General features: G+C 61.4%; 3 protein-coding genes across 4 annotated transcripts in view; 2 read left to right on the top strand and 1 right to left on the bottom strand.

Annotated features, from left to right (window-relative positions):
* The window catches only part of LZTR1 (leucine zipper like post translational regulator 1), a 37458-nt gene extending 34464 nt beyond the window's left edge, over window positions 1-2994 (top strand). For both annotated transcript variants that reach the window (XM_076357878.1, XM_076357877.1), the window contains one exon: window positions 2177-2994. In XM_076357878.1, the coding sequence (XP_076213993.1) occupies window positions 2177-2293 (117 nt within the window). In that variant the 3' untranslated portion in view covers window positions 2294-2994. The remainder of the gene's footprint in view (window positions 1-2176) is intronic.
* Window positions 2995-6047: 3053 nt separating this feature from the next.
* On the bottom strand, window positions 6048-14094 carry RNPEP (arginyl aminopeptidase). Its single transcript, XM_076358068.1, has 11 exons — window positions 13714-14094; window positions 13426-13566; window positions 11705-11853; window positions 11019-11135; window positions 10675-10910; window positions 9935-10048; window positions 9554-9666; window positions 9076-9184; window positions 8192-8416; window positions 7429-7571; window positions 6048-6311 (listed from the first exon to the last, which is right to left on the bottom strand). The coding sequence occupies exons 1-11, from the start codon at window positions 14092-14094 to the stop codon at window positions 6147-6149; spliced, it is 1893 nt and encodes a 630-aa protein (XP_076214183.1). The 3' UTR covers window positions 6048-6146.
* Window positions 14095-18103: 4009 nt separating this feature from the next.
* The window catches only part of TNNI1 (troponin I1, slow skeletal type), a 279093-nt gene continuing 269241 nt past the window's right edge, over window positions 18104-27955 (top strand). The window contains exon 1 of the mRNA XM_076357863.1: window positions 18104-18108. The gene's annotated coding sequence lies outside the window, so the exon portion shown is untranslated. The remainder of the gene's footprint in view (window positions 18109-27955) is intronic.

The following is a 27955-nucleotide window of genomic DNA, read 5'->3' as shown; positions in this document are numbered from 1 at the left end:
ATCATAGGAATTGAGATTTCTGGATGCTACACACTTACTGATAATAATTCCCTAGTTAGTATTCAAGTAGCTCTCTATCTTCTGTATATTTAATCTCGCAATCCTCCTGCTGCTGCCCACGGGGAAGGAAAGCACCACTCAGCCCAGTTTGTATCTAGAGATGAGACAGAAGGAGGTATTCAGGCTCTTTATTAAATGCCTAAGTTGCCCAAGTGTAATGCATTTTACATTCAGAAATAACTGAAAATGCATAAAAAGCTTTGAGAGTGGAGCCAGCATCCAGAAATTGCACTCTCAGTGGAGTGTCCCCAGCATGAGGTTACAGCCCCTGCCTTTATCTTAATGTATTTTCTTCTGGCCTCATGAATCCTGCAGTGGCCCAACTTCAGCAGGGGACGGAGAATGGTCCCACCGTGGGTTACAGGATAGCCTGGTGGTTGGGACATCTCCTCGGGTTTGGGGTCAATGCGTTACAGTCCCTGAGAGCTGAAGTCTCACGGTCTCAACTTCCCAGTGGAGGCCACAGGAAGACAAACAGGTTGGCGCGATTCTCACCAGAACGTACCGCGGGGGAAAGGAACGTTGCGACATTTCAGAAAAAGAGATTTGAACTGAAGGGCGTTACTCAATTGTACTCCACTAACCAGAATATGTGGAAATGTTTTATATTTAAACTGTTGACTGTTAGAACAGTTTTCATCAAAATGTGGCTGGAAGACTGTCAAACAGATGTGCACGAAGAAATCTTAATTATGCAGTGTTTTTCTTTGGCCTGAGAGGCTTCAGTGTGTGATTTTTGGCCTGGCGCTGGGTGACTCTATGTGTGGCTGGGCACGAATGCTTGCCGTTCTGCTCCCTGGCAAGCCACAGGCTCTGAAGGGTGATTTGTTCTAGCTGCGCAAGCCCAGTGGGTCATCAAGGCTTAGGCAGGCCGGGTGTATGGCCGTTGGGATATCCTGTTCTTCCAGCTTGATTAACGCTGTTCTCGATTTGGACTGTTAAGGAGTTTTCCCCACAGTAAGAACACTAACTGAAGATGTGTTCCCAGAGGTTTGCTAGTTTGGGCAACGTGGTTTTAGGCTCTTTGTGTGTCAGTATTGTGCAAAAGCCCTAATAAAACTGCTGTTCTGAAGTGTTTGTGCTGACACCCTGATCTGTTCCTCCGCAGTGCGTGCCTTGGTGCAGGGGCAGGGTTCCCACCAGTGTTAAGGGGGTCTCTTTCCCTCCCAGTCCTCGCGGACCCTTATTTTGGGGGTATTACTTCAAGCACATGTCCTGAGCTCTTTCTGAAAGCGTACTCAGCCGTTTCCTTCCTGGGTTTCAAAAGATGCTCAGGACATCTTTATTCTTTATCACAGTCGAGCTTCTTAGAGTGAGGAGATATCTTTTATTAGATCAGTTAATACAGGTTGGATAAGTGGACAGGCTTTTAGGCAGAGTCTGCCTTCAAGGCTGGGCATGTATGTTAATAACTCTTGAAAGAGGGATTACTGGCTCATTACTATGAGGTTGTGGAGAAGGAAGGAATGTGTAGAGCTCCTTTTTGATAACAGTTGAGCTTCTGAACAGCCTAAGAGCATGAAGTTTGTTGTAGATTCCCATATATCTGACGTGGCGAAGGTTTTTGTTGGCTAGTGCTCCAGTGACCTGCTTTGACTGCGGGAGGCGTGCCAGCAAAACCAGCATGGACACTAAGCACAACCTCTCCTTAGGAGCACACGGGAGCGAAGAGATCAGGTCCCAAGTCACATTCTCCGTAGAAACACAGACTTCAAAGTTCAGGTCTGTGCTGGTGCCTGACTTTGCTTTTTAGGAGAGTGCTTAGTTGGCATCCATTAGCAGTAGAGTTGTCAATATAACCAGTAATTAGGCTCCTTTCTGAGAGAGGCAGTGCTGGGGTCAGCATTTCTGCTGTTCTCCGTTCCCATCCCCTCCATGCAGCAGTCTCAAATTGGGTTGTAAGCACAGGAAGTTGCGACTGGAGCCCCCGTGGGCCGTCCTCTGCAGCCCAGCTCCGCGACTGCGATTTCACGCCGTTCGTGACCAGCCTTTGACTTGCCTGACCTGCCTGTTTCACGTGGGGTGGCAGGGGTAAAACGGTGATACATCAGCTATGGTTTGGGGAGGGTTTTAATTTATTTCTGTTTTTTCTGTTCTGTTTTTCTTTTCCTTGAAGGTCTCCAAGTTGCCAAATCTCCGCTCCCTAAGTCAGCTACTCCTTCTTGACATCATAGAGTCGTTAGCTAACCACATATCAGACAAGCAGTGCGCAGAGCTGGGCTCAGACATATGACATGCTTTGGTAATCAAACTTTTCATTTGTTCCTCAAAAAACCTAGCACTTTACGGCTGACTCTTTTTTTTTTACCATTCCATACTGAGCTGCTCAGAGTGTCTACACAACATAGCAGGCGGCCCCGAGGAGCATGGACAGCTGACTTGCTCTCCCGTGGATTTGCTTGTTTTGTACCTTTGTGGAGAAGGGTTTGGTCTCTGTTATGGAAATGTAAAATTGAAACCATTTCAGGAATGAATTTATTCCACGTGGTTTTGGGAATAACTAAGTCCAGAATCAAGCCCATTATTACTTTTATACTGTAAAATAAAGCAGTCATGAGTAAAAGAGTCATTAATACTTTGAAACACAATATATAAAGAATACTATTTAAAGAACTTCAGCTGACACAGCCAGAGGCTGTAAGTGGAAGTCAGATATAACAAAACTGGAAACAGAGAGCATGGTGTTCACAGTGAGGCTGACCATTGGACCAGAATGTAGTGACTTTTCAGAGACTCTCCATGGCGTGGATTAAAAGATAAGCCCTTTTGCAGCTGCCTTGATTGGTGGGCTGCAGGAAGTCCAGACCTGTGCTCTGCAGCAGGTCAGACTAGAAGATTACAGCGGTCCTTTTTGACCATCAAATCCATTAATCCTGTCTCGCTAAGCCTTTCTAAATCAATTTATTAATAAAGAGTTAACATCTTCTCCTGGCATTTCATGATTGACTTGGCTTTTATTTTGGAAAAAATTAAGCAAAAAGAGCTCCGAGCTTGATGAAGGTCACTTTGTTAAAAATAAGCGTGCTACATCTTGTTACTAATTTTATGCTGAAGTGTCTTCATTAGTTGTTGCCTTTGCAGGAAGGTGAATGAAGGCAGAGCGGCCTTCCCAGCCAGTTCAGAAGCAGCTGCTGTTCCCTCCCAGTTGCAGCTCCCCAGCTCCCCGCCGTGCTGGATGCTTCCCACACTGCAGAGGGGAGAGGAGCTTTACCTCTCCCTGGCTGCTGAATTAGGCAGCTTGGTTGGGGAGCGTCGCAGATCAGCTGGTGTTGGTGAAACGTGCAGACAGAGCTGCTCCCCAGCCCGAGAGCCACCGAGGCAGCCCAGAGGAGGGAGTGACACAGAAGCTGAGAATCAAAATCTTGTCCTGCCTTAAGCTGCACTAGTTTGCAGAGGTGAAGCAGAAGGCAGCGCTGACGTGGTGCTGCTCTCTGCTTGGCTTTCTGGAATGGCAAGAGTTGGCTTGAGCTGGAGTGGTGGAAGATCCCTCCTGGGAAGCACAGCTGCCCAGCCCCTGTGCTTCCACCCTTGCGGCCATAATTTTTAATTCAGGCCAGTAAAGCGTTCCCGGAGCAGTACGAGATGTGACCTCCTGTTCAGCGTCCTGACATGCACATGCATGCTTCGGTGTGCTGAGGGCGTTGCAGCCTGTGCAGTGGAGAATGCGTCATTCCATTTAATCCAAGGGAAATGCTTTAGGGACCACTCGATCTGTCTCCCAGCTGATGGCTTGCTCAGGTGAGTCAGACCAGAGGTGGCAGATGCATCTGAGAGCCAAGGGCTCATTTTCAACGGGAGGGATTATTTCCAGATGCCTCATAGGTAATGAAGTCTCTTGTCAGAGGTCATGTTAATTGCACCGACAATCTGCATGTTCCCTGAGAAACCAGAAATCTGCAAATGGAGAAAGGTTATAGACTACAGCTTGTAAGAATACTACAAGTTATTTTCAGCAATGCTGAATCCACTAGAGGACACCCATTTCCCAAACAAGCGCAGCCTGGTTCCCTCGGTAAGGAAGAATGGGCTGGTTTCAACCATGCCATAACCAGCCCCTTTGACTCCATTTTCTCAAACTATTTGGGAACTATTATTCCTGAGGCCATCAGCAAGGAAATGCACAGTCTCTGCACCCTCTGAGCCGGGGCACTGCGGGCATCTGTGCTTTGGAGGTGGTTTTGGCTTAGTCCCGGCTCTAGTGACCGTAGTGCTCGGTCAGAGTTGCATTACATCAGTGGGATTTATTGTCTGAAAAATTGCGGTCAACGATGCCGTTAGGTCGTTGTCATGATTTGCCTCTGGGCTGCTGCTGTGCAGGGTGCCGGGACTGTGCACCCCTCCAAGAGAGGTCCTGCCCCACGGGCAAGGCTGACCCCCTTCCTTCAGCCTGAGCTGTCCCCCCTGCCCCTGGGAGTGCAGCGGGGGCTGCGGCGGGTCCCCCCGCGGTTTGGCCCTGCGGGGCTGTGCTGGGTCTCAGGAGGAGGCGGCAGGGGAAGTGCCAGGGCTGTCAGGGGGGAGGTGGGGGGGGGACAGGCCAACCTTCCCGTAGGATCAGGCGGGTGCACGGCCCAAAAGGGACGGCCCCGCCAGCCCCACAGGGCACCCCTGGGTTTCCTAAGGGATCTCGGGACGTGAGGTCTGGCAGGAGCAGCTGGTGTTGGAGGAGCGGCTGCCGCAGGCCTAGCGGCAGGGCCAGCACGCGCAATGGGGTTTATTTGTGCTTTCCGAGGCAATTGGGTGTTCTCGTTATCGCCACCTCAGCGTTCCCGGGCTTACTGGTGTTTGTTAGTGCAGCCTTGGGGCAGTTTTGTACTGGAATTTTGGGGAGTGTGCTCATATTCCTGCATTTGATAAGGAATAAGTAACAGCGTGGCTGTCTAGCTTTGTCTTGGTCCTACAGCCTCCACCATAGGTAGGCCACACTGGCTCTTTAAAGTCCTCAAGTCCTGCTTTACTGGCATCGTTGTCCACGCTCTGGGATTTATCCCAGCAAACTGCAAAGAGCAGGTCCCAGCTAAGCACATGGCACCACCTCTGTGCCCGTTTGGGCTTGCGGCATTTGCAGTCAGCGTGTGGCTGCTCACCGGAGCAGGGACTCCTTTTCCTGATTGAACACGCCTGGCTAAAAGCCCGTCAGGCTGCACAGGGGGCAGAGACTCCCCATCCATTACGCTGCTGTTCAGAAATCTGCTGTAGTCACTCCCTGTGTGTCAGGTCCAGGTTTACGAGATGGTCTTGGCCCCCAACGGCTGCTCCCACCGGCCACAGGCTCCCCTGGGGCTGTGCAGCGAGGCTGGGCGCCTTCACCTCCTCCTGCCTGCGCGGAGCTGGGGGCAGGCGTGGGAGCACACGCAATGCTGCTGGTTTGCTGGCAGCTGTCCCGTGGGGCTTGGCACGCTGCCTGCCCCTCCGCAGAGCACTGTTCCCCTGGGAGGAGGACCACTGGTGAGAGAGCAGGAATGCAACTCTATTCGCAACCCCAAAGCGAGCCCCAGTGTGATGGGGGGGGACAGTGTGTGAAGAGGGAGGAGGAGAAGCAATCCCCAACTCATCCTCTGCCTTCTGCAGCACCCGGGGGGGGCTGAAGCCAAGTGGTCCCCATTTTGCCACTCTGCACCCACCACAGAGCCTGCAGGGCCCCCGCAGGGTCAGCTCCCCACGGTGCTGACAGCACCAGCCCCCCCCCAGGCAGAGATCCAGCTCCCCCCCCGGCCCTGCTGCCATGTGGGACCTGTCACAGCATGGCAGGAGCCCAGCAAGGACCAGACCCCGGTGCAGATCAGGATCTCCTTCAGCTGCTCCAGGCCCGTCCCTCCTGTGCCAACACTAGGAGAAGCCACCAGCCTCCTGGAGTGACCTGCACATCCCAGACCAGGGCTGGCAGAGTCCCCTCCCAGGGCACCAGTCCGGTTCCTGGGCACGAGGAGCAGGGAGTTACGCTAAGGCTGCCCCTGGGTTGCTGGGAACAGGAAAAGCACAAAAAAGAGAAAAATTACAAATTTTAATAAGGAAACGTGCAGTGAGGGAGAGCGTGCTGAGGTCCTGCCAGGGGGAAAGCCTGCAGAGGGAGCAGAGCCCAGGCTGCTCTAGTCCTCCGCCACCTCCAAGCCCAGGATCTTCTTGATGTAGTTCTGGACATTCACGTGGAGCTGGGGGGCTGTAGCTGAGAAGGTCTCCATGGCCAGGGCCCGGGCTGACTCCGACCCACCCCACATGGCGCGGTAGAGGGGCAGGGTGTACTTCTGCTTCCCCTGCAGAGACAGAGCAGGGCGTTACCCCCCCCCAGCGTCCTCCCTGGCTCCAGCAGGGTGAAGCCCCAGGAGCCCCACATCCCCGCCCAGGGCACACCACCTCCAGCATGGCCCTGCTCTTGGCCAGGAGAGCACAGAGGAATGGGACAGGGCAGAAAAATGCCACCCTTGTCAGCCCTTGGCACTGTGGCGCCTGGAGAGGAAAAGACCTTGATCTTGGAGAAGGAGCAGGCCCATGAGAAGCTCAAGTTCAACAAGGTCAAGTGCAAGGTCCTGCACCCGAGTCAGGGCAATCTCCACTATTGGTACAGACTGGGGGATGGATGGAGAGCAGCCCTGCAGAGAAGGACTCAGGGATCCTGGTGGGTGACAAATTGGACATGAGCCGGCAATGTGCGCTGGCAGCCTACAAAGCCAAGCGAATCCTGGGCTGCGTTACAAGCAGCGTGGCCAGCAGGTCGAGGGAGGGGAGTCTGCCCCTCTGCTCTGCTCTGGTGAGACCCCCCCTGGAGCACTGCGTCCAGCGCTGGAGCCCTCAGCATAAGAAAGACACGGAGCTGTTGGAGCGGGTCCAGAGGAGGCCACAAAAATGATCAGGGGGATGGAACACCTCTGCTGTGAGGACAGACTGAGAGAGTTGGGGTTGTTCAGCCTGGAGAAGAGAAGACTTTGGGGAGACCTTATTGCAGCCTATCAGTGCTTAAAGGGGCTTATAAAAAAGATGTTGACAGACTTTTTAGTAGGGCCTGTAGCGATAGGACAAGGGGCAGCAGTTTTAAACTGAACGCGAGTAGGGTTAAATTGGACATAAGGAAGAAATGTTGTACGCTGAGGGTGGCAAGATGCTGAACAGGTTGCCCAGAGAGGTGGTGGATGCCCCATCCCTGGAAACATTCAAGGTCAGGTTGGACGGGGCTCTGAGCAACCTGAGCTAGTGGAAGATGTCCCTGCTCATTGCAGGGGGGTTGGACTAGATGACCTTTAGAGGTCTCTTCCAACCCAAACTATTCTGTGGGTCTGTCAAGAGCAAGAGCCAACCCCTGGCGCAGAAGGTCCTGTGCCCGTCTCTCCCCTGATGGCACGCTGCCGGGTGCAGCGCCGCCGCCCAGGGACAAACCTGGCTGTGGAGGAAGTCCTTGACCTTGTGGTACTCTGCCTCGAGGTTGTTCTTGAGGACAATCTGGCACCAGCGGAGTCGCAGCTCAGCATTCTGGGCCTTGGAGATCTTGGGGTACATCTTGCTCAGCCTCTCCACGTTGCCTGCGAGAGGGGGATCGTCACCGCCCCTGTGGGGGCTCTGCCTCCAACTCCCAGCCCCTGCTCCGAGGGGACCCTGCGAGCCCACCCCGGCAAATCCTCTGGGATCCTCCCAGCCACGGGCCAGCCCAGGACCCCCCGAGCCTCCCAGCACCCCCAGCTCCAGGAGCATCCCAGGCACTTGCTGGCTCTGGGCAGGAGGGTGCCTGTGTTGGGCCTCCTGGGGCCAGGCAGGTCTGCAGAGCCACGTGCCCAGTGGCTTGGGTTGCCAGCACGAAGAGTAGGGAGGTCCCTCAGCAAAGACTGCAAGGAGAGGTGAACTCAGGGAGGTGACAGCCCAGCTGAGCCATCCTGGGGACAGCAGGGCTCCTCCTTGCCACTGCATGCGTCCCCACACGTCTAGGGACACCCTTCCCCTGGCTCTCCACTCCCCACTGCACCGATCGAGGCTTCTCAGACACCAGGAACCGCACTGCTGGACCGCAGCGGGGATGGGCTGATGGCCATGCACCCACGCATCCTGCTGACATCTCCTCACATCCCCAGCCATTTGGCTGGACTGGGGCACATCACCCCATGTCTCCCCTGGGCATCGGAGCCCCGGGAGGTGACCTGGCCCTCACCTTCTGGCAGGGGGGATTTCTGCAGGACCTGATCCAGGAAGTAGACCAGTTGGTACGTCCTCCAGGCTGTGATGTCCACAGCTTCGATCGCCTCCATGTTCAAGTCGTCAGCTGCCCAGAGCTCTGCCAGCTTGTCTGCTGGCTTCATCAGCTGCTCCCCTGGCGAGAGGTCGGGCAGGTAGGGGGGCCAGCCTGGCGTGTTCAGCCAGCGGTCAAACTCAAAGCCTGCAGCAAGGAAGGGAGGGAGAGCTGGGACAGGTTTTCTGAACTCCACGCCAGGTGCTGCTGCCCAGGCATCTCACTGCCTTCTCCGAGGGCATCCCCAGCACCACCAAACCTGCCCAGGGATGGCGACAAGCAGAGACTAACAGGGTGAGGCTGTTAAGCCACCCTGGGCTCAGTGTGTGCTTGTGCCCCACTGCCGCCAGTGAGATGAGCCAGCTCCGGCACAGAAAGCTCCTGCCAAGCCTGGCTCTCCGCAGCAAGCCTGAGCTGAGCCTGGGGCACCAGCTGAGCCTGATCCCAGTGCTCGCCAGCAGCTCCACCAGCAAATGCTCATATCCTGGTGCTAGGGACTTGCTGGGCTCAGCTGTCCATGGGGAAACCCCACAGAACAGCACCTGAGCGCAGAGCACAGACTGGATGGAAAAATTCAGGCTGAGCAGGTGTGCGCTCGAGCCCAGGTTAATCCCTGATCCCGGGCCAGCCAGCGCTGCACTGCCTCCATCGGAGCCGAGGCCAGTAGCAGCAGCAGCATCTCCAGTAAAACCCACAAACGGATGTGCACAGGGTCTGCACGGGACACGGAACGACTCCGACGCCCACAGGGTGCTGGTTTGCAAAGCGGCGCTCCAGTCCCCTGGCCAGGAAGGCTCTGTGCTGACCTGGGATGGAGTCCACGCCTTTCTCCTTCAGCTCCGGGAAGTACTCCAGGAAGAAACCTAGGGTGTCATCCGCTGTGATGCTCTGGAACTTGAACCGGTTCACGTAGGCCTGCGGGGACAGCCAGGGCGTGATGCCGCATGTGCTCCCTCCCAGCAGTGCTGCCTGGCCCTCCCCGTGCTCCATCTCATGGGGGCTTAGCGTTGCTGAGCCCATGCCAGCCCCTGTTCCCCCCCAGGGGCTCCCCAGCCCCCTGCATCCCCCAGGACACCTCTGAGCATTGCCACCACCTGCTCCCAGCGCGGGGCCAAGCTCTGCCCTCATCTCATTCCCCCGTGAACATCTCTGTTTCCCACCTCCTCTTCCTCTCCCCAGTCACCCTGTTCAGCCCGTCCTTCCCGGGGTCCCGCTGCGCTCTGACCTCGCGCCACAGGGTTTTGTATGACTTGGCACCTCCACCTGGTACCTCCCCGTACTGACCTGGAGGAAGGCATCGAACTTGCTCTGGTCCCCCACGAGATGGGCCAAGTAGCTCACGAAGCAGTACCCCTTCTCATAGGGCGTTTCGTTGTATGTGTCGTCCGGATTGACACCTAGAAAGAGGGAAAACCCTCAGGAATCATCTGCCCATCTGCAAAACAAAACAGCCCTCGCGTGCACCGAGATTTCTGCTTTCTGTGCTGGGTGCAAGCCTGTCACATCCCTCCTGGAGCCATCGCCTCGCTCGGGTCCCACCGCCAGCGCTGGTTTTATTGCAAGCCATGAAACACCCCAGCAGCAGGACTTCCCCCCGCAACACCGCACCTCGCTTGCCCCCGCTCCCCCCGGCCGGCTGCAGGAGGACGGGGACACCCCACAGACCTGGCTCGATGACCACCCGCAGCTTGTTGAGCGGATGGTCCTCCCCTGTGTTGTCCATGTGCTGGCGCAGGAGAGCCCTTCCCGTCGCAGCCTCCAGGCAGGTGTACGCCGAACCTGGGCAGAGACAAGCAGGAGGCGTTCAGAGACCCCGACCAGACCCCTGTGTGCTTCGAGCACAAGGGGTGCTGCTACGGAAGGGAAACAGTGTTAGCTTATGGGCTGGGAAAGGAAGAAACCGATAAACAAGGCATTGGGATGGTAGAGTTGCAGAGAGGCATGGCAACCCAGCCCTCGGTTAGCAAGAGGTTTTTAGAGCCATTTAAATTTATCTGGATGCAGCAAACAGCGCCGGGAGCACCTGAGCTGCTGGATGTGACCGTGTGTCCGGGGTGGGGGGGCTCAGGACGGCTGGTATCAGCTCCCCAAGGGAGCTGCAAGAGCAAGAGGAAGGTGAGGCTGGGCAAGATCGCAGTGCCCATGTCCCTGGCACGGGGCTGCGGGGGCTCCATCCATCTCTCAGAGCGAAGGCGGTTCTGTTGCTAACACGAAATGCCCGGGGCGCCGCAGGCTGCTGCTCTTCACCTCTTCCAAGACGCAGCACAGGCTCCGGCCCCGCATGCAGCGCTTGGAGGGATGCGCTGAGCCGCGGCACACGGACGCTGGACCCACGCAGGTCCTGCCTGCGATGGCACGGCCGCACGCGGGGACTCGGCACCCCACGGCCGGGCAAGGCCACGCACCGTAGACCTCGGTGGAGATGCGCCTCTGGGCGTACATGGTGAAGCCCTCGTTCAGCCAAAACTCGCCCCACGTGGCGTTGGTGACCAGGTTGCCAAACCAGCTGTGGGAGATCTCGTGGATGATGACGTCCACCAGGGAGCGGTCCCCGGCCAGCAGGCAGGGCGTCGCAAAGGTGAGGCAGGGATTCTCCATCCCGCCGAAGGGGAAGGAGGGCGGCATGAACAGGATGTCGTACCTGCCGGGGAAGAGCAGACGGCTGGGCTCAGACCCACTTCTTCCTGCGGACACAGCTGGGGACGGAGGGATGATCCCTCCCCGGCCCTTCAGGAACAGGAGGCCATACCTGCCCCAAACATAAGGTCCAAAGAGCTTCTCTCCAACCGCCAGGAACTCCTCAATCACCCCATCGTACTCCTTCTTTGCCGCCTCAATCAGGCAGGGCTCGGCCCAGACACGGCTCCTGGCCAAGCGTGTAAAAGAGGAAGCTTTAACCATTAGCGGACTTTTACCCTATTGCTTCATCAGACAAAAACTGCACTTGTTTATTCCACAGCAAAATAAAAGCCTGCTGATAAAGGAAGCTAATGAGACTGGTATTGCAAACTGCTGTAATTTCTTTCCTTGTCTCAATGTCAAAGGGCTTTTATATGGCTACTGTGACAGCCGGGAACCCGAACAAACCACGGGCCTTGGGAAGAGACGTGGGACCCTCCGTGAGCAGGGACCCGCTGCCCTCATTCACGTGCACGGGGGTGAAACGAGCAGAGCCAAGGACACCCTCGAAGGCGAGGGGACCCGGCACCGAGGCTCCTCCTCACTCTCGAGACCAAGAAGCACCCTCACCCAGCAGAGCCCGCGGTCTGATGACGCAGCACCATGTCCACAGCAGACGGCGGACTGACCGGATCATGCCCAGTGGTGCAGGGAGAGGCAGCAGGCAGCTGCCACGGGACAGCACGGCACGGCAGCTTCGCCGTGTGGCTCCCACAGCCAGGGCTTAATGCTGGGGTCTCCTCCAGAGCCACTTACCTTGGGCCAACGTCAGCAGACACAATGTCCCCAACAGCCAGAGCGATCAGGTAGGAGGGAATCGGCTGGGACATCTTGAAGACGAAGGTGTTATCCTTCTGCTTCTCCCAGCTCGTGGCACTCATCACAGCCGTGAAACCCTCGGGGACCTGGACACGTAGATGAAAACATCTGTTAGATCTGTAACGTACAGAGTGGGATGTCGGCTAACCCAGCCAGGGACGCCGCAGTGTCCGATGGCGAAGACGTCCCGGCACATTGAAGGTGGCCAGGTCCGTGGGCACTGCAGGTTTTGGGGCGCAGAGCAGAGCAGTAATGCACCGAGCTCCCACTCAGGATCACAGCTGCATCCCTGTGACAGCATCACTCGGCACTTGGGCTCAAACACTGGCTGGGTGCAACACCGGGACACCCAGTGTTGGTGTGTCCAATGCGAGGTGCCAGCAAGATAAAGAAATGCTGGAGCTGCAGGTGCTGAAAGGGCAAAGGATGCAGATCCTTCAGACGCTGGCTCGCCTCCCATTTCTTACACAACAACTCGTTCTTCCCGTTCTCAAGCCAAAGTAGAACCCGCGGCCGATCCACCGGCCTGGGCTGAGCCCTGGGAGACTGATCTGGTCTCTCTTCTTCCAAACACGGGGCGAGCCCCCGCGGTGCTGCGGGGAATACGGTTTTCTTGGTACAGAGCATCACACCGGGGCTCTACGACAGCCGAGCCCCGCACTCGCCCATCGGGGGGGGGGGTACGCTGCCAAAGCTTTAAGGACGGAAATTGGAGCAAGAGGCAAAATAAATAAATTCCGGCATCACCAGCTGATGCCACCGCATGCCATCAGCCTTGGCTTGGTGTCACACCGATAAGCGGCTTCCCTCGCCTGCAGCAGGCCGGCACGGCCCAGTGCCGGTGCCACCGCGTGACCGCCTGCAGGCAAAGAGGGAATGTGGATTATTTAGTCCCGTTTTTGTACTAAACCTGGGGACCAGCGGCTGCTCTTTCCATCCTGGAAGCTCGGCAGCCCCAGCACCCCCACCGGGACCCGGTGCCGCCCGGCATCATCCCCCTCCTCCAGCGTGTCCCCCCAAACTCGGCTCGTCCCCATCACCCTCCCGCTGCTACACAGGCCAAGAGCAGGCATCCCGCTGCCCTCGGACTGCTACGGGGCAAAAACAGGGTTTTCTGTGATAATTAGAGGAATTACTTAGACAAATGCAGCAGCACGAGGAGAGCTAACCAACAGTTAGCCGGTATTTTGGCATCAAGCACCGAGTATTTCGGCCACCTCCCGCTGGGAGAGAAGAGCTTTCAGCAGGGCGGCCGGCACGTGCACCCGCTCGCGAGTGATTGCACAAAGCGGCGCCCAGCATGCGCGGCTGGGGAGAAGCAAGAAGGCCGCTGGGGTCTGTTTGTATTCATCGAAAGATGAATATGAGAGAAAAACAGGAGTATAAACGAATTATTTCTCAGTGCCTTCTCTGCTGGGGGCCTGCGGCGGCGGCTTTGAAGCGAGTGCGACGAGCATCGCCTCCAACGCGCTGGCGCTGCACAGGGGCCCAGGCGGTGCTGCTGATGCGATGCCCCAACGGTTTCGGCGCGTCCTGCGAGGGAGCTGGCAGCTTCCCCGCAAGCGAACTTTGCAGGCTCGCGGAGGGCTTTGCTCCTGCTAGGCGCGAGGGGGACGGCTGGGTCCGCGCCCCCGCCTGCTCCCGGGGCCACCGCTTACCTTCACCGTGGCCGAATACGTGCATTTGACCGACGGGGTGTCGAAGCCGGGGAAGAAGGACCTGTTGAGGACGGCCTGGCCCTGCGTGTACATGTAGGGCTTCTGCTTCCCCGCCGTCTGCTCGGGAGCGAGCCAGCACACCTGGGGGCAGGAGGGGCGACCCCGGGGTGAGGGGAGCTCCCTGCTGACGGAGCCGGGGCCTCTCCCCCGGGGGTGGGGAGGGGGGGAGGCGGGGGCTCGGCCCGCCGCGTGCCCGGTCTCCCCTCAGCTCCCCCCGTCCCCGCTCACCCCGGGCCCCTCGCCCGCCTCGTAGTCGATCTCGAGGGTGAGGAGCTGCCCGGCGCGCGGGGGCTGGGGCAGGGCGACGTGCAGGGCGCTGCCGTAGCTGGCGAAGGGGCGGCTCTCGACCGGCAGCGGCTGCCCGGCCGGGGCGCCGGGGGCGCCGGGGGGCGGCAGGAGCGCGGCGCGGCGCACGGCCAGGCTGGGGTGCGCGTCCAGCCGCAGCGGCCCCGCCCCCTCGCGCGCGCAGCGGAGCTCGAGCCGCGCCGTCCCGTGCAGCCGCCCCGCGCCCGCCGCCGCGAAGGCCACGCGCAGCGAGAGGTGCAGGTGCCGCAGCGACCACGCGCCCGCGCTGCAGGCGGAGGCCGCGTCCCGGCCCGCCGCCGCCATCGCCGCTGCCGGGGGGGGGGGGGGGGGCGGGGCCTCGGCGGAAGGGGCGGGGCGAGGCGGGCGGGGCGGGGCCTCGGGAGCCCGCCCGGGGCGGGGAGGGAGCGGGGCCGGGGCAGCGGCGGGGGGGGGGGGGGGGGGCGGGGAGCGGGGCGGGGGATCCGGCGCGGAGGGGGGGATCCGGGGGGATCCAGGGCGGGGAGGGATCCGGGGGGGGGATCCGGGGGGGATCGGGGAGGTGGGATCCGGGGGGACGGGGACGGGGACGGGGGGGGAGTCCATGGGTCAAGGGAATCCATGGGGGGGCATCCATGGGGCAGGGGGGTCCGTGGGGAATCCGAGAGGGGGGCCCGTGGGAGGGTCCACGCCGGGATCCATGGAGAGGGGATCCGGGGGGGGTGTCCATGGGGAGACCCGTGGCGGGGGGTCGGGGAGGGCTATAGGGAGGGATCCATGGGGGACCCAGCGGGGGAATCCATGGGCCAGGGGGGTCCACGGGGGATCCCTGGGGGATCCGTGGGGGAGGTCCACGGGGGATCCCTGGGGGGGGTCCACGGGAGATCCCTGGCTCAGGCTTCGCCGCCGGCTCCAGGCGCCGCGGCTCCGTAGCCAGCGGCACCGGGGGCGGCGGGGGCCGGGCGGGGCCGCCCCGCAGGGACCGAGCGGGGCAGGGGCGGTCCCGCACCCGCCTCTCCGGGCCGGGGCCGGGGGACCGGGGGGCCGGGGGCGGGCACCCCCGGGCGGCCGGAGCGGCGGGGCCGGGCACGGGCCTGCGCGACTCCTCCCCCGGCCCGGCCCGGCGCGGGGTCCCTCGGCCGCTCCGCCAGTCCGCGACCGGCGGCGGCACCGGGCGCTGCCCGCGGCGGGACGGGGCGCAGCGAGCGGTGAGTGCCGCGCCGGCCGCCTGGCTCTGCCCCGCGGGGGCACCGGGGACCGGGGCGGTGGGGGGGGACATCCCGGTGGGACCGGGGGTGATGGGGGGGGTCATCCCGGTGGGGAACGGGGAGGGACGGGGGACACCCCGCCGGGGACCGGGGGTGATGGGGGACATCCCGCGGGGACCTGGAAGGCGCAGGGGACACCCCGGCGAAGACCGGCAGTGATGTGGGACATCCTGCGGGGGCAGGCGGTGACATGGGGGACACCCCGGTGGGGATCGGTGGTGATGGGGGACACCCAGTCGGGGACCGAGGAGACACGGGGGGCACCCTGCTGGGGACGGCAGATGGTGGGGGGCACCCCGGTGGGGACCGAGGTGATGGGGTCATGCTGCGGGGACCAGCGGTGACCCGGGGGACATCCTGGTGGGGACTGGGGGTGACAGGCAGCAGCTGTGGGGGTTGGCGCCGCCTGACACTCGGGGCAGCCCCCCCATGTCCCCTCCCCTGTGCCCCCCAATGTCCCCACCTCTCCACGGGGACCCTGTTTCGGCAGTGGGAGCCACAGCGTGGGCAGCCCTGGGAGCAGCGTGGCCGGGCTGGCAAGTTCCCGTGTCGCAGTGCTCCCCGGTGCGCCCCAGACACCCCCTGTCCCCGGCCACAGCAGAGGGGGGCTGCGAGAAGCCGCCGCGGTGCTGGAGGCAGGTGCCGGTGCTGCCTGCCCCTGCCTTGCCTCCCCAAACCAGCCCCGGGGAGGACAGCAGTGCCAACATAGGGTGACCGGGGGGGAAACTGAGGCACGGTGGCTGCCAAAATGGGTGACGGTTCTCCAGAGAGCTGGCCTGGGGTGGGAAAACGCGTGTCATGCTGCCCCACATCTCCTCTCTGCAGGCAGAGCAGGTCAGTGCCGGCAACTTGTGGTATCTGCCCTCATTTCCAGCACGGGAAGGTGCTGCGGGGCCACAGGCACCCATGGGTGGTCCCTGGATGGGTGCCCAGGACCGTGTGGCTCCAGATGCTCCGTGTCCCCATGCTGGCGTGGGGACAGCAGGGGAGGGCAGTGGGGACTTCGGCTTTTTTTAAAACACCGTTTTCACTGAGAGCGAAGGGGTCGGGGGCCTGATGGCTTCTCCCTGCTGGGTGCTCGGCCACCCCGGAGATGCTCCACCACCCCAGGGATGCTCGGCCACCCCGGCCACCCCGATGCTCCACCACCCCAGGGATGCTCGGCCACCCCGAGTCGGGGTGGCCGGGGTGGCCGAGCATCTCTGGGGTGGTGGAGCATCCCCAGGCCCCGTGTGGGATGGCTCCTGTGGCGGTGTCGCAGCCCAGCTTCTCTTGGCACTGCAGCCAAAACTGGGATGGCACGGCACAGGGGGGAAACTTAGAGGTGACTTCGGCACGGGCCGTGTCCCCCATGGGACATTAACGTCATCACCCCACGGGACAGAAGCGGTGAAGACCCACAGTGTGCGTGCGCTGGGGCTCCTGTTTTCCTGGATCTCACCTAGGAAAAAAACAACTGGGAGGAGAGCCAGGGAGCCTGGGTGTGCCGGGCTGCCGGTCCCGCAGCCGTCCCTGCCGGATGCCCCCGGCCGGCCCGAAGCAGGCAAGCGCGTGCCCCACACAGGCAGGGTTTGCCCACGGTTGCCGGGGTGCTGCTCACGCTCCCCAGGGCTTTGCCGTAGCTGCTCACACTGTCATCCCCGGTGCCGGAGGGTGTCCGGGTGCTCCCGGGGGGGTCACAGGGACAGGGGGAGCCCCCTGCACCCCCCGGCAGGGTGTGGTGATGTCCGTGTTGTGGCAAGGTGGGATTGGACCCCCCCCAGTTTTGCAGCTGGGGAAGCTGAGTCAGGAAATCCCGGCTGGCGCGGCCGGATCCTGGCTGAGTCATTTTGCAGGCGCTGAGTAACTGCCCATGCCGTGCCGTGGGGTGCAGGGCTGCCCGCAGCCTCTATGGGTGGGCAAGAGGTGCCTGCTTTGCCTGCTCTGCCCGCACATGCCCCCGTCAGCTCCCCATGGCGCTGGCCTCATCCAGCTCACAGCCTGCGCCCACCTCAGTGCCCTCCTCGCCCTGCCAGCCCCATGCCTCAGTTTCCCCACACATTTTCCTGTGGGTTTTCCTCCTGCCAGGGACTGGATGGAGCAAAAAGCTCCTGGGACGCGGGCATGGGCTGGATCCGACCCTGCAGCACGTCCCTGGCACAGGGAACTGGCTCCCGAGGGGCTAGGGTGGGTCTGAATGGGGGGAGACGGGGTGGGATGGGGAGCATGGGGCTGGGTGAGCTCTGGTGTTGGTTGGGAGGGGAATGATGTCCCTGAGGCAAGATTTGGGCCTCCTCCTTCTGCTAAGGGGGTCTCCAGGCTGAGTCTTGGTGTGTGGGGAGGGGGACGGGGTCAGGGAGGGGGATGGGGACGAGGACTGGGATGGGAGGAGAATGAGGATGGGAATGGGGATGGGGGTAGGATAGGATAGGATAGGATAGGATAGGATAGGATAGGATAGGATAGGATAGGATAGGGATGGGGATGGGATGGGGACGGGGACGGGGATGGGATAAGGGATGGGGCTGGCAGGGGCTGGAGCAGGGCTGGGGGTGCAAATGGGGACGCTGCGGGACAATCTGGCCAGCCTCGCTGGCAGCAGGTTATAAATAACCTGCCGAGACACAAGGTTTTTTCCTGCGGTCCCCCCACGCTGCAGCCCCATGGACAGGAAAAAGGTGTTTCCGGCTGCGGACGGGAGCGGGGCCCTGGCCCCGGTGGGGGACGCGGGGCCTGGGCCATGGGCAGATGGTTGGGGGGGGTGGGGGGAGGGCAGGTGACCCCCCCGGGCTGGTGCTTGGGGTGCAGCCGCTGAGCCTGGGGTTGGCCGGACCCCTGACCCCAGCGGGGCCACTGCAGCCCCCAGCCCCCCGGCTGCGCTGGCTGTGGGAGCCCCAGGCTGAGCCACCAACCCGCTGCTGGGCCTGGCTGGAGCCGTCGTGGAGACGGGACGTGGTGCCACCGGGCTCGGGCACCCTGTCCTGTCCCCAGTGCCACCGGGCTCAGGCACCCGAAAGGCGTGTAACCTGGGGCCACGTTCCTCCTTCCTGTGACCGGACCAGTACCCGTGCGGAGCTGGGAGAGCCAGAGCCGGTGCTGTGGGGAGGAGGGTGCCTGGCCGTGCCCGTCACCCTCGTGGAGTCGCTTTCGCTCACCGATCCGGCGGGTCGTCCCCTTGCCTGTGCTTGCTCCCGGGGGGTCTGACAAGCTCCAGTGCCAGCAAAGTGACAGGGGGATGTCAACCTGGGATGGGGACATCGGCCCGAGATGGGGACACCAGCACGGGATGGGGACATCAGTCTGGGATGGGGACACCAGAATGGGCTGGGGCTCCTCAGCACCCATTCCCAGCGCTGTGGTGACCCCCCCCCCCGGCTCTGCTGGCAAATGGGTGACAGCCCCCCTGTCACCTGTTGGGTGGCAGCCAGGGATGCCCTGCTCTGTCAGGGCAGGATGCCTCTGTCAGGGCAGAATGCCCTGCCCAGCCAGGGATGCCCACAGCCCTTTGCCCCCCCTGGGCGGGGGGAGAACCAGGCAGTGGCAAGGATGGGTCCCCAGAGACGGGGCAGCTGGGACCACGCTGGCTCTGCCTGCTGCCCCGTGTGTCCTCAGGGAAACCCCAGCTCATGTCACCAACCTGTCCCCAGTGGGCAGGGTCTGTCCCCAAGCCCTAACCAAGCCCAGAGGAGTGCCAGCCCCCAAAAACACACCCTGGGGAGCCGGGACCCACTGGAGCAGTCGGCGGCCGCAGGTGGTGACAGGGCCGATGACAGTGTGTGGGGAAACTGAGGCACAGGCTGCAGTTAGGTGGCAAATTGCCAACACTTGTGGATCCTCCTCAAATGCTCCCAGGTGACAAGGTTGGCCACCAACCCGTCCCAGCAGGCTCCGACGGCTTCCCCGGTGCATTTGCTGGCACGGCCTGAGCCCTGCTCGTTAGCAAGCGACTTCTAACGAGCTTTGCCTGGCCATGCTGCGGGGTCTGGGCAGCGTTATGGACATCGGGCACTGCTGCCGGATTAACTGCCCGGATTAGGGGTTGTTTGGGGGGAGAGGGGGCTGGAGGACCCCCCAGCACTCGGCACCCACCGCCACCGTCACGGGAAGTGACAATAACTGGAGAAAGCAGGATTTTCGTCAACTGGGGTGAGAAGTCCCGGCTGAGCGGCACAGGGGGGGTTTGGAGCTTTGCTCTGTCCCAGGGTGTCGGTGGGGATGTGGGGGGCAGGAGCTGGGGTGAAGCTGCCTCTGCCTGCAGGACGTGGTCCCCCCGCACTGCTCCGAGCTTGCCTGGTCAATGCCCCATCCTAGCGTGTCCCCCAAACCACCTGCAGCATCATCGCTGTCCCCCAGGACCTTTATGAGGGGTCTCCGGGTCACCTCATCTCAGTGCTGGGTTCCCATGAGCACCCGCAATGGCTGCATGTTGCTTCATTGCGGGGTCGCATCCTGCAAATCCCCTTCCCCAAAAGGCTTGGCAGTACGTCCTGGTGCCACCCTGGCTCCTGCCCTGCTGCCACCTGCAGTCACTGTGTGTCCCCATGTAAGCACGGTGACACCATCCTCTGGCACCTACCGGTGCTTTGACCTGCTGTGATTTATGCCGCGGCTCCCACGGTTGGGGCCAGACTCAGCCATGCACCTGCTGTGGAAGCTGCCTTTCACTCCGGCTGTGCGCCGGGGCAGGATTTGGCCACGGAGGGGACGAAGCTGGGAGCCCGGGTGCTGCCCTGCAGGCACCAGGGGTTGGGGTGCCCCAAGGCATTGCATGGGGAGGGGGCAGATGGGGACAAGCCACCCATACCCAGGGCCAGCTGGGGCAGTGGGACTGGTGTCCTGGCATACTCTCACCACCGGGATGTGGGAATTGGGCTCCGAAGGTCTCGGCCGTGCTGTGGGGAGTGGGTTTGGGGTGGGAGCCAGCGCTTGAGTTAACGCCTCCCAGTATTTGCCTGGATTCCCTGGGTTCCTCACTCCCACGGAGGAGTGGAGGTGGGAGCTGGAGGAGCTGGGTTTGTGCTCATCCCCCCATCCTCATCCTCAGCTCCCACTGGACATGGCCGTGGGGCCCGTGCGGATGCAGCCGGGCAGCGTCACCTCCGGCAGCGGAAACTCCCCCTGCTCAGGGCCGGGCGAGAAGTCACAGCTTCTCCTCCACCCCTTCCCCCTCTTCTCCCCTGCCCCTTGCCCCTCTGCGCCCTCCCTCGCTGCTGGCCCCTGGGGACTTGGCTCCCCGTCAGGGTGTCCATCCCAGGGGATATGCACCGTGGGGTGGGCGATGGGGAAGGCAGGAGCGCTGCCAGCCTCACACAGGCTGCTCGCTCTGAGCAGGCGGGATGCTCGAGGGACACTCGAGGGACGCTTGAGGGACGCTCGAGGGATGCTCGGGCTCTCCTCTGGGAAAGCCGGGCATCCTCTGGCTGTGATGGACCCACGGTGGCTCCATTAGCTGCATCCCTTTGAGGCGGGAGGTTTAATTTCATGTGTAAGAGGGTGGTGGGACCAGAGCTGCCACCTGCTCTGGGGCTGCCAGGGGGAGCGCCGGGGTCGGGGGGGGGGGCATTGCCAGCCCCTGCCTGCCTCTTCCAGCCACACGTGTAAGTGGCAGTCCTTGGTTATTTGGGAGCATCGGCATCAGGGACACACTTAGGGTTGTGATGATAAACCCCAGGGACGTGGCTCCCTCCAGGCCGTGTGTCACTTGAGGCTGGCAGTGGTGGTGGGCGGGCAGCCTGCCTGCTCATGCTCGGAGTGGGGACTGCTGCAACCCCCCAGGACCCGAGCAGGGAGGTATTTGCCAGCAGCCACTGCGGATTTACAGCTGACTGGAAAATCCAGTCATCCCATTAAGGGCTCCCCACGGCTTTTGCTTTCCATTGCAAATACCCGGTTGTCCCACGGAAAACACCCTTGGGGTGCCACCGGGGTTCCTGGGGCGAACGCTGCCGGGAAGAGTCCTGGCTGCAAGAGCAGCAGATTTATTTATTATACGAGGGATTATCAGGCTGAGGGGAGATCTCATCCCACTTGCCCAGGTAAGACCAGATGAAGAAGTTTTGCTTGTGGCGGGAATGGTCCATACCGGGGGGGATCATGGGGTTCAGCTGGGAATCAGAGCCATGAATTGGCCTTCCCTCACCTGGGTCATCACCCGAAGCAGTTTTGGCATCTAAAAATGCCCCAGCTTGGAGCTCGGCTGCTTTGCAGGGAGGGAGGCAGCGATGGCACATCACCCCAGGCTCTGTGTCTCTGCTCTCGGGGTTAAAGCTCCTGCTTTGGGCCATGTTATGCCCAACCCTTTGCTGTGTCCCCAGCGTTACCCACCCCACGCTCCCTGCAGAGTTTTTTAAATCCTTAACCTGCTTTGCAGGGTAAAAAATGACTTTTTTGGGTAGCCCGAAGACCCCGCTCTGCCTGCTGTGGGTGTTGGAAGGAGTGGACAGGCAGTGAGGGTCTCCATCAATGAGCACTGGGAATGCCGGGGATGCACCACCCGTGCCGGGACGGGGAAAGACAAGCCCAGCTCCCCCCCGACCATCACACCGCACACGTACGCGTGCGAACGCAACAGCATCTGCTGAGTTAATGCATTTCGCAGCCCTGCTGTGCAGCTGCCTCTCCCCGCCGCCCCGCTCAGCAAAGCCAAAACGCGTCGGGGGCTTCCAGGTTTCAAGGGTTGAGGACTGGGGGGGCCGTTTCCGCATGGCGGTGGCAGAGGCGAACGCAGACGCTGCAACATCTGCTCTTGCTCAAAAATCCCGGGAACAAAGGGCCAGGTCCGTGATGCTGCAGGAACATGGGGCTAAATAAATGATGCAATCCGCTTTGGAGGGTTTTGGCCCAGACAGAAGTTTATCCGAATGTCACCCGTCCGAGCGCCTGCACCTGGGCTGCGGGGTGGCTCCTGGCCAAGGGCTTGATCCGGCCAGGACATGGCGCTGGGGGATCCTCGGCCCCACAGCAGCACCGAGGTTTTGGGGAGGTTTTGAAGCCCTCAGGAGGTACAATAGAAGATGTTGCTTTTTGGCCACGGTGCTGGATGCCAAAGCAACCCTGGGCTCTGCAGCGCCCAGCGGCTCATATGCCGGGAGGAGCCGGCCGCTGGCTTCATGGCTCTACTCGCTGGGCGGCACAGGGGGAGCGGGGAGGCCGAGGAGAGCGGGAGACCCCCAAGCACAACCCAAACCCTCCTTCCGGGCAGACCTTTGCCGCAGGGGCATCTGGAGGAGGTTCAGTGGTGCGTCACCCCACGGCGGGGCAGCCCCACCTTGGTCCCCAAGGGTGCTGGGGACACTGGGGGATGACAGGCAGCGCTGCTTGGGGGACAGATGGCGCAGGCTCTGGACAGATGGTACCGGCCCCAGACAGGCAGCCGCAGGACGGAGGGGCCGTGTGACCCCGGACGAGCTGGGCTGGTCCCTGGGGACTTGCTCTGCTGGCCCCGGGCCGGCGGTGGTGGCCCAACGGGGAGAGGCACCACAGGTCAGGGGCAGGGTGCTGGCACTGCCGGCCCGGGGTGGGGGGCACCGGCGGGGGGTGGAGGTACCGGCCGGGGGGGTGACACGGGCCGGGGGGTCGGTACCGGCCGGGGGGGCTATACCGGCTGGGGGGGGGTGACACGGGCCGGGGGGGGGCGGTACCGGGCGGGGTGTGACACCGGGCGGGGGGGTGACAAGGGCCGGGGGGGGGGCGGTACCGGGCGGGGGGGCGGTGCCGCGGGCGGCGGGGCGGAGCTGTCCAGCACCGGCGCCTCCTGAACGTCCGTCCCCAGCGCCGCGGCGCCGGGGCTGCCCCCGCTGCCCCCCGGCACCCCGGCCCTGCCGGCTGCCCCAGCGGGTTGGGGCCGGGGGTCGGGGATGGCTCCTTCGCCCCGAGCCGGCACCGGGCAGCCCCGATGTCCCCCCACCGGGGCTCCAGCCCGGCGGAGGGGACACCTCTGGCCCGAGCCCCCACCCCCCCCACCCCCCGCGGGGTCCCCGGTTGCCCCGGCTCAGGGGATGTCACACCCGCCGCGCTCAGGCAGCAGCAGCCTCAGTGAAAGACCCGCGAGGTGGGGACGGGATGGTGGGACATGGAAGGGCCGTGGGGAAACCAGACATGTGGCCTGTGCCGCAGGGAGCCGGGACGTCCCCGGGTGCCGTGGCCAGGGAGAGGCCTTCGGCGTCGGGGCTCCTTGCACAGACCCTTGCACGGACCCTTGCACAGATCCCGGGGTCTGTGGCAGCCCCGGTGCATCCATCCTCGTCCCCGCAGCAGGATTTGTGCCAGGCGAAGCCCAGCCTGGGCAGAGCTCGATTTCACTGCTGCATACGGGGCGTTTGGTGGCAGAGGCTGCTGTGGTCGGTCCAGCTGAGAGCTAAACTTTGCTCAGAGCAAGGTTTTATCAGAGTGGGTTAAACACCTAATGGGATTGCCGTGGAGTGGCTAAAGCAGAGATTAGTGCTATGGCTACAGGGCTGGGCATCTCTGCTCTGACAACAGGCAGTTTCTGTCCTTTTCCTCCCACCCCAGCCCACAGCTCATCTCCCAGCAGCTCCCAGAGCCCCCAGCATCGTGCTGTAGGGAAACAGCCAGCCAGGGCAGGCAGAGCTGGGGCTGCCCAGGCCTCCCCTCCCACCCGCTTGCCCGTCTGCTGCCTCTGCCCCGGAGAACCACCTGCCTGCAACCAGCCTGGGCCATCGAACCAGCCACCCCTGGCATTGCCCCTCTGGAGGGGCAGGGAGAAGGGAGCAGCGAGACCTCCCTGGGGAAGGAGGCAGCCCGGAGCCCCGGCGATGCGGGCGGTGGCAATGTCCCAGGCGGTGACACTGGCTGGTGGGCAGGCCAGGTCCCGGCCAGGGCGCGGGGGCCGGAGGGACGGGGCTGGTGGCTGAATCGGCAGCTTGTTTTCCTCTGAAGGCTCCTTTCTGCCCCTTCTTCCTCTGATTCTCTTGGGAAAGTTTTATGTCCCTTGTGTCACAAGGAGACTTTTCTTTGTCATCCTTCCCGAGCGTGCCGGGGAGGAGGCTGCACTGGAGCACAGCCAACTCTGAAGGCAGCTCGGGGCCGGATCCTGTGTAGGGCTGTGAGGTGCACACCGCAGCTTTGAGGGGCAGCCGTGTCACGGCACCAGGATCTGTCCCTTGGCATGGGCTCAGCTCCTCGGGCCGTTCACACCCTAGGGTTCACCCCTGGGCTGCCCCCCTCCATCCTCACCCTTAAAAATGGAGGATGCTTTGCCGCCCCTGAGCATCTCCCCAGGGACATTCGGCATGGCCGGCTCTGCCGCAGCCCCCGGCACTCCTGTGCTGCCGGTCCCGTGAGCGTCTCAAGGATGGCTCCCAATTTACAGAGCTGCTCTGCAGCCCAGCACACCCAGGGAAGGATCCATCCTCCTTTATTCCTATTTATCAGCCTGGTTTCAGCTCCCTCACCCCTAGCAGAGGCTGTGTCAGGGTGGGGAAACTGAGGCACGGAGCAGCAACAAGATGCCAGCAGAGGCTGAAGGGTTTAATACCTTTTTGCATCACTAAGTATTCATGCTCAGACTCCTGCCATAATTATCCCAGGGGCACGGGGCAGGGTTTCATCCCCAGCAGGGATCTCTCAGCTGCGAGAGATAAGAGAGAAGCGAATTTAATCTGGTTTATAAAAGTCACCCCAAAACACTTCGGGAACAGAGCGAAATGCTTGCAGAGCCGTTAGCTGTTCTCTTGAGGCCATGGGAGACCCGGAGGTTGGATCCCTCTGAGGCATCATGAAGGAGCTGGGGGCTTTGGCCGCTCAGCATAGCCCCAGCGCAGGGTCAGGAGCAGCGCAGCCCCCACGGGGCTGGGAGGGCCAGCAGCCAGTGGGAGCGGCTGTGTCCAGCTCTGCTCAGGTGATGGATGGCTCCAAAGCGGATCTGCTTCGATGCTGGGGATGCTCCAGTGACCCCTCACATGCGAAATGGGGACGTGAAATGAGACTTGGGCTCCAGGTCCCTGTATTCATTTCTGGCTGCTAAAATTGCACATGTGAGACGCATTTGGACACCGGGCCGAGGAAGTAGCTCAAGCTCTGAGCACAACAGATGCCTCTTTGAAGGAGATGCCTTCAGGGATGTGCTGGGTTGTGTTTGTCCTGGGATGAAGGACACGGCTCGGCCAAAGCTGTTTCCTTTTCCTTCAATGTGAACACCCGTGTTTCTGCAGACGGCATCATCTGAAGGGATCAGAAACCACCTCGTCTCTGGGCTTAAAGATCTTTAATTCAGGGAAAACTTGGGTTCAGCGCTGGAGCCAGCGGATACTGGCCCAGCACTCCAGACCTGAGCTCTGGAGGTAGCTGGGATGAGCATCCTCCCCCCGGCTGGGAGACGAGCATCTCCGGCTGCCTAGGGAGGCTCAGCCCTGGTGCTCAGGCAGGGTTCTGCTGCCCGCAGCACTGCTACGGCTTCTCCAAAATAACCCCTGGTGCTAAAATACCTTGTGTGTATTTGCTGCTTTCCACCACCACGGGACCCAGCGATCCCAAGCTGGTAGCTGGGGAGGGGACAGGGCCAAAAACCCACCCAGCGACTGTCCTAAAGTTAAGTCATCGGGTGCAAACTTCTGGTGCTCATGTTACCTGGAGGGCGAGCAGCAGCTGGTTCCCGAGAGCTGCTCCAGGGACACGGAGGCCCTGCGGCTGGGTTGCATTAAAGGAGAAAGTCATTTCCCTTTTGAGCTAATTTCAAAGGAGCCGCCTGTGTCTATCTAGGTCAAGCCATAACCTGCTTTAGCTGGGCAAAGCGGCGGCAGGACGCCAGCGTGACGCAGCGTGACGCAGCGTGACGTGGCACTCGCCTGCTCCCCTGCTGCCACGGCATGTGGGGCACATGCTGGGGGGGGAGCCGGTCCCTGGGGGCAGAGTTTGGATGGGGTAGAAATCAATCTGGAGGCAAATGAAGAATTTGTTTGGAAGAAGAATGGGCCGAATCTCTCCCGGGAATGGTTTTAGTCTGTGCTCGTTAATAAAATGACGGGATGAGTAGGAGGGCTGCTTGGCACAGGAGCGGCCCCTCTTGGGGCTGATGGGGGGAAATAGGGACTTGGTGGGAGCTGCTTTGGTTTATCCCTTTGGTGGCATCCCTGGGTGCGGGACTCCAGCCCGAGGGTCCGGCTGGTGTTACAGCCTGAGGGAGCGGGGCTGCATGCACATCTCCCCTTGCCCACCCCCGGCATCTCTAAAGCGGGGTGAAGCCCGAGGATGGGCCACCCATGCTTAGCTGGGCGCAGCGAAGCGATGGGTGTCCTCGGAGACCTCTGAGGTGTGTGCTGCAGGGAGGGGACGGCTCCGAAGCCCGGCTCCCAGCAGGCATTGGCATCTCCTGGGAAACCTCAACCCTGCAAGCACAAGAGGAGGATTGAATTATTTGTGGCCAACGTGGCAGCTTTGGCTTCTGCTGCAGCTGCGGCATCGCAGCGAAGTGGCCACTGGTGGGCTCAGAGGGGAGAAATGGAAGTTGTGTCCACAAGAGAGAAATCCAAAGTGAATAGACTGGAAAAAAAAATCTATAAAACCTGGTTACAGCCCCGATGCCACGTGCCTGGTGAGCAGGCAGGGCTGGAGGGTGCTGCATGCTGGTGATGCTCAGATGGTGCTGGTGAAGGTAAGGTCGTAGCATAAAACTAGACAGATATTTTTTTGCCTCTGAGTTTGTTGACGAGGAGCTCAGGACTGGCTTTATGGAGGCAGGGGCAGATGATCTCCCTCCGTGTTAGGAGAAAACCCACCAGCAGCAGCCCCTGGGGCTGGAGGTGTTTGTGCAAGGGACTTTGAGGGTGAAATAGGTGAGTTGGCGCCAATGGTCTAACCACTCATGTCCGTGAGGCTGGAGCTTCGCTGGCTCTTGGCCCCATCCCGGGCATCTTCGCGCTTACGGGGAGGAAGGTTGACCCCATTTGCGTTTGCACAAGGTATTTTGCAGCTCAAGGCTGCAAACTGCTCTGCCCCCAGGCACAGCGCTCCTGGGGCAAGGGGCTGGGTTAAAGGGAGTGAAAAAAAGTGCAAAATTGGGGTTTGTAAGTGTGGGTTGTGGGGCACAACCTGGGAAAGGGCTGAAGGGCTGAGGGGAGCCGGTTGCTGCTGATATTCTCTGCTGGGTGGGCTGCAAAGGGGCGATTGGGAGCGTCGTGCCCCTGGGGATGTGCTGGTCTCCAGCTCCTGGCTGGTGCTGGGTGCCGGGTGCTGGGTGCTGAGCCCTGTCCTCCTTGCTGCCAGGAGTGACCTTTGTGGGTGCAAGGAAATCTCGTGGGTGCAGGGAAAGCCCCACACGGCCCCCGCCTGGCTCCTGCCGCCTGCCCCGCAGCACCCTTGGGTGCGGGCTGGTGCCAGCACGGGGCCCCTCACTGGGGGCTGTGGTTGCCCACCAGGGCTGGATCCAGACCTATTTGCCAGCGTGGGGGTGGCAGAGCCCCAGTGCCTGTCTCCATCTCACCCCACGCAGCGGCTCGGGGACGGATCTCTCCCAGAGACCCCCCCAAGAGCCTTGCCCCAGGGCTTCCTCCGTCCACCGGTGCCGTGACTTGGGGCCGTGACCATGGTGAGCTGAGGCAGAGATGTCTCAGCCGGGAAGCGGGGAGCGAGAAAATGTCCCCGGCTGCTTCAAAGGCTTCAGCGAGAGCAAGCCCAGAGCTGTGTGTGTCAGTTCCCTCTTCCCTTTAATTAAAACTGCCTTGAAAAGACCTTTGTAGCTCCTGGCTGGCGCTGGAGTCAGCGCTGCGATGCCTAGATCTGGTCCGCTGCATCAGCCCTTCTCCCCGTGACCCATGGCTCTGCTGATCAAGTGATCCAGCTCATGTGGGTCTGGCAAAAGGGAATTTGGGTGTGTTCACCCGAGCACTGTCTGTGGCAGGGACATGGCCACCCCGGAGGGGGGCTCGCTGTGGGGGATGTGGGGGAAGGCTTGGTCCTTGCAGACTCCCAAAAGCCTGGGGGGA

The sequence above is a fragment of the Aptenodytes patagonicus genome, chromosome 22 (genome assembly GCF_965638725.1).
Source record: "Aptenodytes patagonicus chromosome 22, bAptPat1.pri.cur, whole genome shotgun sequence".
Classification (NCBI taxonomy): Eukaryota; Metazoa; Chordata; class Aves; order Sphenisciformes; family Spheniscidae; genus Aptenodytes; species Aptenodytes patagonicus.
Note: the sequence above shows the minus strand (reverse complement) of the source record. Positions and strands in the feature narration are given on the sequence as shown.